Consider the following 12,675-nt stretch of genomic DNA (forward strand, 5'->3'; position numbering starts at 1 on the left):
CTGCTGTCCCAGGGCAGCCCAGAGGCCAGGCTGTGCCTGTGGCAGCTCTGGGGAAGTGGCTCAGGTTTTTCCCCTGGCCTGCCTCAAGTTGCTGCTGGCAATGAGCATGTTTCCCTGTGCAGCTGTTTAGAAGCTTCTAAGGAATGTGTCCCATGAAATACGGAGCTTCAGACACTTTAGGTTTGCATTGCAGGCTCTGATATATTTTGTGTCTCCACTTTGCAGCCCTGACTGGCTCCCCTCTTGCCAAGACATTTTCCCTGGCAAGCCCATCCATGCTCCCTCCCTCCAAGTCCTTGCTTCCCATCCCCAAGAGCTCTCCTTCCCCCATGGCAAGCAAGATATGGGGTAGAGAGAAGGAGACTGGGAAACCTGGCACTGGCTGGGATGAGGAGCTTAGAGGAAAACCGCTCACTTCTGAGGAAAAAGGATGTAAGGTAAGGAGACCAATCTAAGTCCAGTGTGGTAAATTTTCAGTTTATGTCCTGTCAGCAGAATTCTGAGACCTTTCCCCGACAAGAACTGACCCTTTCAGTGAACTTTGAACAGGCCCTGATTTGGCTCTTGAGCTGGGCCAGAAATGATGGGATACTAACGATGGGTGTCCATCTACCCCTGCTGCCTCCAGCCCCATTCCTGGCCATGGCCTGGGGGCCTTGGAGCAGCTTGGGCAGGCAGAGAGCTTGCAGAGAGCAGCAGGGCACGGAGCTCTGCTGAACTTGCTAAATGCCAGTGAGCCTGAGCTGATGGATGTGTGGGAGCTGGAGAGCAGCCAGCATGCCGAGAGCTCAGCAGCATCTGGGCTCATGGGCTGCTGGGGAACTGTAGGAGGGAAGGGCAGCAGCAGAAGATATGAGGGGCTTGAGAAAAGCAGGTTTTGTCATCCTGCAGAATGACTTTGTGTGGTCATGGCTGGAGATCAGCAGTGGTAGTGTGTCACCTTAGGGGCAGGGAAAGAGCAGTGATCTAAACCCACTGCCATGCCATCGAAAAGCGCAGTAGAGGCAGTGGCACCCCAGAACATCTTCATGCCAAATATGTGGATGGTAGCTGGAAATGTAGCTACATCTCCAGTGTAATGAGAGGGCAGGGAGTGCATGGAAAATTTGGAACATGGTCTCTCTCTCCCTCACCACTTCCCTTTCCATTCCGCATCCTTTCCGAATCAGCTCCATCAGTTTGACTCGTGTATTCCTGCCAGGTCCCCGTTAAGGGCGTATGTAAATGTCTTAAGGCATGAATGTGGGCAAGTCTGGATGCCTGATCTAAGCAATGTGATTTGTTCTTTCCAGACCTCCCTGCCATATCCCAGTGGTGGGGAAATCCAGAGGGGGGCATTTGGAAAATCTTTGATCCCTGTGATGCACAAGGCAGGCAGTCTCCATGTTGACAGTGCTGTGGCGTCTCTGGGCAGATCTCCCCAGCGGGATTTGCAGGAGTCCAGGGAGATGAGGTAAGCCAAGGTGTCTGCTGCTCCAGTGTGCTGCTCACCTCACTCTTCCCATCTCCTGTGGTCCATTTGCAGTCAGCTGCCCCATGTATTAAGGCAAACGACTGTGTATTCACCATTTTGCCCATCTATGGTGATCCAGCACAATGTCTAACACAACAGCAAGCCCCAAGAGCAGCGGTGGTGGTGGGGAAGAGGAGGCAGGGCTTCAAAGCATGTCAGGATGGGTCCTCTGCAGGACTTGGCTTTTTTGTCAGCCACTGCTTGGCCATTTTTAAGTGACTCCAGCAACTGAAAGCTTAAGGACAATTAATGAGCTTTGCATCCTCTTGGGTTTATGTTTTTCATTCCCTCCTTCATAGAAGTGACCATGCTAAGTAGCTTTGTCTCCTTTCATGGTTCACCCCTTCCCTTCCTTTTCTTTTTACCTCTTCTCATGTTCTTTTGTCCTCCATTTTCTCCAGGCCAAGATCCAGCAGGCGAAGACAAGAAAAGTCCTCTGAACATTCAGGTAGGTACAGGACACGTCTGTCTTACCTTTGTAGTCTTGACTCTGAGGTGACATTTGTAAAGCTTGGTTGAAACTCATTGTTTTAAAAATGTCTTTAATTTCATTTCAATTCCTTGATGGTCTCAGTGGACTCTCCCAGAGCCCACTCACTGGGAGTGTTCTCATGTGGTGCAGTGAAAATTCCTCCAGTGTGAAGTGTTGAGTGGCAGGTGCTGGAGTAGTACCTAGGTGACCTGGAAATGCTGTGCAGGAAAATGAAACATTTGTCTCCATCCTGCACATGCCATTTATCTCCCTGCAGCCTTTATAATGTCAGAATGAGACCAGAAAAGGAAGGCATTTAGCAGGAAATGAGAAATTTTCCCACTCCTTTCACCTGACCTTGAAGGAAAAAAATCTTTCCTTGGAGCTGTTTTTGAGCTGAAACCTTTGAGATGTGAAACAGATTCATGGACATTGCCTGGTCTTGCACTGGGAGAAATAGGGAAACCTCCTATGACAGAAAGTCCTTTTGACTTTTCCAATGAAGGAGAAGGAGACTTCCAAATGGATGCAGCCTAGGGAGGTTGTGAGTTTGTCATCCTCTGACAGCACAGTCCCAAAGCCACCTCTGGCAGGTTCACAGTGACAAATCTCTTCCCTGGCTGTCTCTGCCTGTGTCAGTGTTGCAGGCTGAGGCTGGGGCAGGAGATGCCTTGTGCCTGTCCCTGCCTTGCCTGATCCCTGACAAGTGGAATTGTGCCAGACAGAATGCTGGGTCTGGTGCATCTGGGTCAGGCAATGCTTTCAGGTTGGAAGCCTCATTGACACTGTTGTTGTTCCTTTGGCATTTCCGTGGGGGGAATGACAGGGGAGAGGAGACTTGGCAATATAATTCTGCTGATGCAGAAAATGGGATGAGATCCCTGGTTCCTTGGCTTAGGGTTAGTTCTGTCAAATCCTGGGTATGTCCCCCTTGGAATGACATCTTAATTACTGATCTGCAGCTGCAATGCTTGATGCAGTTAAGGAGAAGTATTGGTCATTGAAGTTGGTGAATTTTTCTCTGGATTAATTGTGGACTAGGAATGGTTTAGCTCGTTAATCCATACCTGTGTCTCTTTGATTACTGACTGGGACATTTTACAGAGGGAAAGAAATCCAATTTTAAATGTGATATTCCTCTCATAGTCTTGGATGCCATGAGATTTAACCCTTTGTGGAACCATATGCAGAACTAGTTGTCTTAATTCTAACAGCTGTGTTGGGGAGTATTTCAGAATGACTGGCCATCAGCTATTTCCATCAAGGACATTTTGAATTGTCAGAATTAGCCAAGATATGAATTGTTTTGTGATAGGTCGTGCTTATGTTGGGTTTGGGTGTCTCTGCTGAAAAAAAAAGCAGAGAGTAAACCCCTGGAATTATGAAGTAGAGCAAAAGAGGAATGTTTGGATGGTCAATTTGTTCTCCACAGCTCTTGACCCACTTAATTCTGGGGCTGTCCATTGGGGAGTGCAAAGCTGCTTTCTCTTCCACTGCCTGGTGCCATTGTTTGTGTCCCAGCACTTTGTTTGATGTGAAGAGAATTAAGGAAAATCCCACACCAACAAGCTGCAACTCAGAACTGAGCAGGAATTACAGAAGTATAGGACATGTAAAGTAGATTTTTGAAGGGTCTACATCCTAGACAGCGTGAAAGCCTCAGGCCTGGCCTGGCTGGGCTTAGGGCTGGCTGCCCTAGGGAATGGAATGGAAGGGGATGGAGTTGTAATCAGCACTGGTGAGGCCTCACTTGGAGTATTGTATCCAGTTCTGGGCCCCTCACTTTAGGAGGGACGTTGAGTTGCTTGAGCGTGTCCAGAGGAGAGCAACGAGGCTGGTGAGGGGCTTGGAGTACAAGCCATATGAAGAATGACTGAGGTTGTTTAGCCTGGAGAAAAGGAGACTAAGGGGCAACCTCATCACTCTCTACAACTTCCTGAAGGGTGGCTGTGGTGAGCTGGGGGTTGGTCTCTTTCTCCGGGCGACAACAGATAGAACAAGAGGACACAGTCTCAAGCTGCGTCAAGGGAGATGCAAGTTAGAATTAAGAAGGAAGTATTTTACAGAAAGAGTGGTCAGATACTGGAATCATCTACCCAGTGAGGTGGTGGAGTCATTATCCCTCAAAGAGTTCAAAAAAAGACTGGATATGGCACTTGGTGCCATGATCTAGTTGAATTGTAAGAACATGGGTTGGACTTGATGATCTTACAGGTCTCTTCCAACCTTGAATTTCTGTGATTCTGTGAGTTGGGGTGGGGTTATGCAGCCATGGAAACGAGAGTAGCATGGGCAGCGTGTCACAAAGGGGCAGCCCCAGGCTGGGCTGGTGCAGGTTGTGCTTGACACAGCCCCAGTGGCAGCAGACGCGTCTGGCTCTGCCTCTGTGTGCCGAGCGCCGGCGATTGGAGTCACCCAGCCTTGTTCTGAGGGGACCAAGCTCCCGGCCCTGTCTACACTGAGTGTGCTCCCAGAATCAAACCCAGACACTTCTGCCTGTCAGAAGCATGGGTTTGAAGATGGATTTCACCAGAAAAGCAAAGATCACTGACGGAAAAGGTGTGGATAACAGGGAGCTGTAGGGCTGCTGAGCTGTGGGGCAGGGAGAGGAGCAGCAGGGTGTATGTGCAGCTGAGCCACTGCTGGAGAGCACAGGGCTCTGGGCTCCCTGCTGTCCCAGGGCAGCCCAGAGGCCAGGCTGTGCCTGTGGGAGCTCTGGGGAAGTGGCTCAGGTTTTTCCCCTGGCCTGCCTCAAGTTGCTGCTGGCAATGAGCATGTTTCCCTGTGCAGCTGTTTAGAAGCTTCCAAGGAATGTGTCCCATGAAATATGGAGCTTCAGACACTTTAGGTTTGCATTGCAGGCTCTGATATATTTTGTGTCTCCACTTTGCAGCCCTGACTGGCTCCCCTCTTGCCAAGACATTTTCTCTGGCAAGCCCATCCATGCTCCCTCCCTCCAAGTCCTTGCTTCCCATCCCCAAGAGCTCACTTTCTCCCATGGCAAGCAAGATATGGAGTAGAGAGCAGGGGACTGGGAAACCTGGCACTGGCTCTGAGGAAGAGATAAGAGATAAGAAGGAAGAGATAAGAAGTAAAGAGCTCACTTCCGAGGAAAAAGGACATAAGGTAAGGAGACCAATCTAAGTCCAGTGTGGTAAATGTTCAGTTGATGTGCTGTTGGCAGAGCTCTCAGACCTTTGCCCTAACAGGAACTGACCCTTTCAGTCAAGTTTTAACATGTCCTGATTTAGCTCTTTAGAATCAAATCCCAGAAATGATGGGATACTAAGTATGAGTGTCCCTTTGCCCCTGCTGCCTCCAGCCCCATTCCTGGCCATGGCCTGGGGGCCCTGGAGCAGCTTGGGCAGGCAGAGAGCTTGCAGAGAGCAGCAGGGCAGGGAGCTCTGCTGAACTTGCTAAATGCCAGTGAGCCTGAGCTGATGGATGTGTGGGAGCTGGAGAGCAGCCAGCATGCCGAGAGCTCAGCAGCATCTGGGCTCATGGGCTGCTGGGGAACTGTGGGAGGGAAGGGCAGCAGCAGAAGAAATGAGGGGCCTTGAGAAAAGCAGGTTTTGGCATCCTGCAGAATGAGTTTGTGGGGCCACGGCTGGAGATCAGCAGTGGTAGTGTGTCACCTTAGGGGCAGGGAGAGAGCAGTGATCTAAAGCCACTGCCATGCCATCCTAAAGGCCAGTGGAGGCAGTGGCACCCCAGAACACCTTGATGTCCTTGGGAATGTAGGCGCACTTGCAGAGGAGAGAGCATGAGGGTAGAGGTGTCAAATGTGGGACTTGGTCTTTCCCTCACCAGTTCCCTTTGTGTTCTCCATCCTGTGCCAATCAGCTCCATCAGTTTGACTTGTGTATTCCTGCCAGGTCCCAGTTGGGGGCATATCTAAATGTCATGAGGTATGAATTGGAGCAAGGCTGGATGCTTGATCTGAGCACTGTGATTTGTTCTTTCCAGACCTCCCTGCCATATCCCAGTGGTGGGGAAATCCAGAGGGGGGCATTTGGAAAATCCTTGATCCCCATGATGCGCAGGCCAGGCACTCTCCATGTTGACAGTGCTGTGGGATCTCTGGGCAGATCTCCCCAGGTGGATTTGCAGGAGTCCAGGGAGATGAGGTAAGCCAAGGTGTCTGCTGCTCCAGTGTGCTGTTCACGTCACTCTTGCCATCTCCTGTGGTCATTTTGCACAGTCAACTGTTCCCTGTATTAAAGCAAACATCTCTGTATTCAGCATTTTGCCCATCTCTGATGATCCAGCTCAATGTCAAACCAAACAGCAATGCCCCAAGAGCAGAGGTGGTGGTGGGGAAGAGGAGGCAGGGCTTCAAAGCATCTCAGGATGGGTCCCCTGCTGCACTTGGCTTTTATTTCAGCCTGAGCTTGGCCAGCTCTGTGTGGCTCCAGCAACTGAAAGCTTAAGGACAATTAATCAGCTTTGCATCCTCTTGGGTTTGTGTTGCATTCCCTCCTTCATAGAAATGACCATGCTAAGTAGGTCTGTCACCTTTCATGGCACACCCATTCCCTCCCTTTTCTTTCTACCTCCTCATAATATGTACCTTTGTCCTCCATTTTCTCCAGGCCTAGATCTAGCAGGCAAAGACAAGAAAAGTCCTCTGAACATTCAGGTAGGTACAGGACACGTCTGTCCTACCTTTGTAGTCTTGACTCTGAGGTGACATTTGGAAAGCTTGGTTGAAACTCATTGTTTTAAAAATGTTTTTAAAGTCATTTCAATTCCTTGATGGGCTCAGTGAACTCTCCCAGAGCCCACTCACTGGGAGTGTTCTCATGTGGTGCAGTGAAAATTCCTCCAGTGTGAACTGTTGAGTGGCAGGAGCTGGATTGGTATCTTGGTATCCAGGAAATGCTGTGCAGGAAAAGGAACCATTCCTCTCCATCCTGCACATGCCATTTATCTCCCTGCAGCCTTTATAATGTCAGAATGAGACTAGAAAAGGAAGGCATTTAGCAGGAAATGAGAAATATTCCCACTCATTCCTTCTGCTTTTTAAGGATAAAAGCTTTCCTTGGGGTATTTGCTGACCTGAACCCTCTGAGATGTGAAGTGGATTCATGGACATTGCCTGGTCTTGCACTGGGAGGAATAGGGAAGCCTCCTATGACAGAAAGTCCTTTTGACTTTTCCAGTGAAGGATAAGGAGACTTCCAAATGGGCTCAGCCTAGGCAGGGTGTGAGTTTGTCATCCTCTGACAGCACAGTCCCAAACCCCACCTATGGTAGGTTCACAGTGACAAATCTCTTCCCTGGCTGTCTGCCTGTGTCAGTGCTGCAGGCTGAGGCTGTGGCAGGAGATGCCTTGTGCCTTGTTCCTGCCTTGCCTGATCCCTGACAAGTGGAATTGTGCCAGACAGAATGCTGGGTCTGGTGCATCTGGGTCAGGCAATGCTTCCATGTTGAAAGCATTGCCTCAGGGTTTTCCCCTGGCCTGCCTCCTGTGTCTGCTAGCAGGAGCATATTTCCCTGTGCAGCTGTTTAGACATTTCCAGGAAATCTCTCCCATGAAATACAGAGCTTCTGGTGCTTTAGATTTACTTTGTGGGCTCTGTTACCTTTTATGTCTCCCTTTGCAGGCTTGACTGACTCCAGTATTTGCAAGAATCTTCCACAGACACGGCCCTCCTCACTGCTTCCATCCAAGCCATTGCCTCCCATCCCAGAGAGCTCTTCTCCCATCAGTCCAAGCAAGGTACTTGATGGAGAGAAAGGGAAAATGAGCACTGGCTACAACAGTATTGTAAGAAGCAGCCGGGAGCAGAATTCAGAGACAAAGGGACATAAGGTAAGGACACCAAGCTAAGTCCTGTATGGCAAATTTTCAGTTTATCCACACACACGTGGATGCCAGCTGGGAATGTAGGCACCCATGCAAAGGAGAGAATGGGGGGTGCGGTGTCAAATGTGGGACATGGTCTCTCCCTCACCGGTTCCCTTTGCATTCCCCATCCCATGCCAATCAGTTCCATCAGTTTGACTTGTTTATTCCTACCTGGTTGCAGTTGAGGGCATATGAAAATGTCTTGAGTTATGAATATGGGCAAGGCTGGATGCTTGATCTGAGCACTGTGTTCTACTCTTTCCAGACCTCCTTGCCAAGTTGCAATGGTGGGGAAATGAAGAAGGCATCCTTTGGACTGCCTTTGATCCCCCCAATTGGCAAGGCAGGCAGTCTCACTCTTGACAGTGCTGCAGGGTCTCTGGGCAGATCTCCCCAGGTGGATTTGCAGGAGTCCAGGGAGATGAGGTAAGACAAGGTGTCTGCTGCTCCAGTGTGTTGTTCCACTCACTCTTCCCATCTCCTGTGGTTATTTTGCACAGTCAGCTGTCCCATGTATTAAGGCAAACATCTGTGTATTCAGCATTTTGCCCATCCAATGACAAACCCTTCAGCAATGCCCCAAGAGGAGATGTGGTGGTTGGGGAGAGGAGGCAGGGCTTCAAAGCACCTCAGGATGGGTCCCCTGCTGCACTTGGCTATTATTTCATCCTGAGCTTGGCCAGCTCTGTGTGGCTCCAGCAACTGAAAGCTTAAGGACAATAAAAGAGCTTTGCATCCTTTTGGGTTTATGTGTTGCATTTCCTCCTTCATAGAAATGACCATGCTAAGTAGGTCTGTCACCTTTCATGGTACACCCTTTCCCTCCCTTTTCTTTTTACCTCTTCTCATGTTCTTTTGTCCTCCATCTTCTCCAGGCCAAGATCCAGCAGCCGAAGACAAGAAAAGACCTCAGAACATTCAGGTAGGTAACAGGGCATGTCTGTCCTAAAATGACCTTTCTAGTCTTGACTCTGCGCTGACCATTGGAAAGCTTGGATAAAATGCAATGTTTTGAAAGTTGCCATTCCTAGATGGGCTGAGTGGACTCTCAGAGAGCCGTGTCCCTCGGGAGTGTTCTTCATTGTTGCAGTGAAAATTCCTCCAGTGTGAAGTGTTGAGTGGCAGGAGCTGATGTGGTACCTTAGGACCCTGGAAATGCAGCACTGAAAACAAAACATTCCTCCCCATCCTGCACATGCCTTTTATCTCCCTGCAGCCTTTCTAGTGTCAAAATGAGACTAGAAAAGGAAGGCATTTAGCAGGAAATGAGAAATTTTCCCACTCCTTTCACCTGACCTTGAAGGAAAAAACCTTTCCTTGGGGCTGTTTCTGAGCTGAAACCTTTGAGATGTGAAACAGATTCATGGACATTGCCTGGTCTTGCACTGGGAGAAATAGGGAAACCTCCTATGATAGAAAGTCCTTTTGACTTTTCCAATGAAGGAGAAGGAGACTTCCAAATGGACTCAGCCTAGACAGGGTGTGAGTTTGTCATCCTCTGACAGCACAGTCCCAAAGCCACCTCTGGCAGGTTCACACTGACAAATCTCTTCCCTGGCTGTCTCTGCCTGTGTCAGTGTTGCAGGCTGAGGCTGGGGCAGGAGATGCCTTGTGCCTGTCCCTGCCTTGCCTGATCCCTGACAAGTGGAATTGTGCCAGACAGAATGCTGGGTCTGGTGCATCTGGGTCAGGCAATGCTTTCTGGTTGGAAGCCTCATTGACACTGTTGTTGTATTTTTGGCATCTCTGGGTGTGTAATGATAGGAGAGATGAGAGCTGGAGAAATAATTCTGGTGATGCAGATAAAGGGATCAGATCCCCTGATTCTTTTGCTCAGGGTTATTTCTGCCAAATGCTGGGTGCATCCTCCTTGGAATGGCTCCTTCATTGCTGGTATGCAACTGGAATGCTGAATGTAGGTAGGGAGTAATATTGCCCATCAAATGAACTGCCAGTTTTGCTGGATTAATTCTGGACCAGGAGTGACCTATCTCATTAATCCTTACCTGTCTCTCTATATATTCCTGACTGGGACATCTTACAGAGTAAGAAATACAGTTTTAAGATGGGTGTTCCTCTCTAACAACTTGAATGCCACATGATTTTATCCTCTGTGAAACCATGTAAAGCATTAACTCTCTGAGTGTTAACAGCTCTGGAGAATATTTCAGAATTAATTCCCCTCTGCAGTTTCCATTGAGAAAATTTTGAATTTGTCAGTATTAGCCAAGATTAGAAATGTGTTGTGGCGGGTCATGTTTTATGTTGGTTTTGGTTTTGTCTGCGGGATAGAAAGCAGGGAAAAAAACCCCATGGAACAATGAAGCAGAGCAAAAGTGGCAATTTGCAATTGGATGGCCAGGTTTTTTCCCAGCAGATACACACTCCTTGAATACTGGGTATATGCAATGTGGATTGCAAAGCTTCTTCCACCATGAGGTGCCATTGCTTATGTGCCAGCACTTCCTCTCTTGAGAAGAGAAATAAAAGCTACCAACCAAACCCAACCCAGAACTGAGTGGGAGTTACAGACACAAAGGCCATGAACAGTAGCTTTGGAATGCAATTACTTCCTCGGTGTAAATGTTAAATTCTAGAGACCACTGTGGATTGCCAACAGTTTAGAAGGAAGGGGATTTCAAAATAGTACATGACCAATGAGCAACACATAAGCAAAGCTGTCGAAGCTTTCTCTCCTGACTTACCTGCTCCATTCAGAGGAAATGTAGTGAGGCTTGCTTCATGAAAACTAAAAACAGAGCAATTTCTGAATAATGAAAACACCCCTTAGATGCCTTATCCATGAGATGGATTGACTGTATATGTGGGAGTTCACCCAACTCACTCCTTGCCTTGTGAGCATGGCTCAGCCTCACACAGAGGTGAGGTTGGATCTGAGCTGCTCTCTGGTGGGAGGAAGGCTCTTGTGGCAGCCCACAGAGGCTGTGCACATTGGCAGGGAACAGCTGTGCCCTGCATGTGCCCCTGCAAGGAGCTGTGCTGTTGCCAGTGGCCCTGGAGCTGTAGGGCTGCTGAGCTGTGGGGCAGGGAGAGGAGCAGCAGGGTGCATGTGCAGCTGAGCCATTGCTGGAGAGCACAGGGCTCTGGGCTCCCTGCTGTCCCAGGGCAGCCCAGAGGCCAGGCTGTGCCTGTGGCAGCTCTGGGGAAGTGGCTCAGGGTTTCCCCTGGCCTGTCTCAAGTGTCTGCCAGCAGGAGCATGTTTCCCTGTGCAGCTGCTTAGAAGTTTACAGGAAATGTGTCCCATGAAATATGGAGCTTCTGGTGCTTTAGATTTACTTTGTGGGCTCTGTTACATTCTTTGTCTCCACTTTTGCAGGCCTGACTGACTCCAGTATTTGCAAGAGTCATCCACAGACACGTCCCTCCTCACTGCTTCCATCCAAGCCATTGCCTCCCATCCCAGAGAGCTCTTCTCCCATCAAGCCAAGCAAGGTGCTTGATGGAAAGAAAGGGAAAATGAGCACTGGCTACAACAGTATTGTAAGAAGCAGCCGGGAGCAGAATTCAGAGACAAAGGGACATAAGGTAAGGACACCAAGCTAAGTCCTGTATGGCAGATTTTCAGTTTATCCACAAACATGTGAATGCCAGCTGATAATGTAGGCACCCATGCAGAGGAGAGAACAGGGGGGTGAGGTGTCAAATGTGGGACATGGTCTCTCCCTCACCAGTTCCCTTTGCATTCCCCATCCCATGCCAATCAGTTCCATCAGTTTGACTTGTTTATTCCTACCTGGTTGCAGTTGAGGGCATATGAAAATGTCTTGAGTTATGAATATGGGCAAGGCTGGATGCTTGATCTGAGCACTGTGTTCTACTCTTTCCAGACCTCCTTGCCATATTGCAGTGGTGGGGAAATGAAGAAGGCATCCTTTGGACTGCCTTTGATCCCCCCAATTGGCAAGGCAGGCAGTCTCACTCTTGACAGTTCTGTGGAGTCTCTGCCAAGCTCTCCCCAGTTGGATTTGCAGGCGTACTGGGATATGGGGTAAGCCAAGGTGTCTGCTGCTCCAGTGTGCTGTACACCTCACTCTTCCCATCTCCTGTGGTCATTTTGCACAGTCAGCGGTCCCATGTATTAAGGCAAGCGTCTGTGTATTCACCATTTTGCTTCTCTTTCTACTTTTCACATGTTCTTTTGTCCTCCATCTTCTCCAGGCCAAGCTCCAGCAGCAGTAGTGAAGAGGAGTGCTTTGAAGATGCAGGTAGGTACAGGGCATGTCTGTCCTAAAATGACCTTTCTAGTCTTGACTCTGAGGTGTCAATTGAAAAGCTTGGCTAAATTGCAATGTTTTGAAAGTTGCCATTCCTCGATGGGCAGAGTAGACTCTCCCAGAGCAGAGTCCCTTGGGAGTGTTCTCCAGTGTTGCATTGAAAATTCCTCCAGTGTGAAGCATTGAGTGGCAGGAGCTGCAGTGGTACCCTGGCGTCCTGGAAATGCTGTGCAGGAAAACAAAACATTCCTCTCCATCCTGCGCATGACTTTTATCTCCCTGCAGCCTTTCTGGTGTCAAAATAAGATGAGAAAAGGAAGGCATTTAGCAGGAAATGAGGAATGCTCCCACTCCTTCCACCTGCCATTGAAGGAGAAAAGCTTTCCTTGGGGCTGTTTCTGAGCTGAAACCTTTGAGATGTGAAGTGGATTCATGGACATTGCCTGGTCTTGCACTGGGAGGAATAGGGAAACCTCCTATGATAGAAAGTCCTTTTGACTTTTCCAATGAAGGAGACTTCCAAATGGACTCAGCCTAGACAGGGTGTGAGTTTGTCATCCTCTGACAGCACAGTCCCAAAGCCACCTCTGGCAGGTTCACACTG

General features: G+C 49.1%; 1 protein-coding gene across 1 annotated transcript in view; it reads left to right on the plus strand.

The window, feature by feature from the left end:
- Window positions 1–238: 238 nt before the first annotated feature.
- The window catches only part of LOC131555042 (TOG array regulator of axonemal microtubules protein 2-like), a 30,454-nt gene continuing 18,017 nt past the window's right edge, over window positions 239–12,675 (plus strand). The window contains exons 1-9 of the mRNA XM_058800704.1: window positions 239–437; window positions 1,293–1,453; window positions 1,915–1,961; window positions 4,879–5,111; window positions 5,952–6,112; window positions 6,578–6,624; window positions 7,592–7,800; window positions 8,712–8,758; window positions 12,016–12,062. Coding sequence (XP_058656687.1) covers window positions 276–437; window positions 1,293–1,453; window positions 1,915–1,961; window positions 4,879–5,111; window positions 5,952–6,112; window positions 6,578–6,624; window positions 7,592–7,800; window positions 8,712–8,758; window positions 12,016–12,062 — 1,114 coding nt within the window. The 5' untranslated portion in view covers window positions 239–275. The remainder of the gene's footprint in view (window positions 438–1,292; window positions 1,454–1,914; window positions 1,962–4,878; window positions 5,112–5,951; window positions 6,113–6,577; window positions 6,625–7,591; window positions 7,801–8,711; window positions 8,759–12,015; window positions 12,063–12,675) is intronic.

Source organism: Ammospiza caudacuta, chromosome 3, assembly GCF_027887145.1.
Source record: "Ammospiza caudacuta isolate bAmmCau1 chromosome 3, bAmmCau1.pri, whole genome shotgun sequence".
In the NCBI taxonomy this organism is placed as follows: Eukaryota; Metazoa; Chordata; class Aves; order Passeriformes; family Passerellidae; genus Ammospiza; species Ammospiza caudacuta.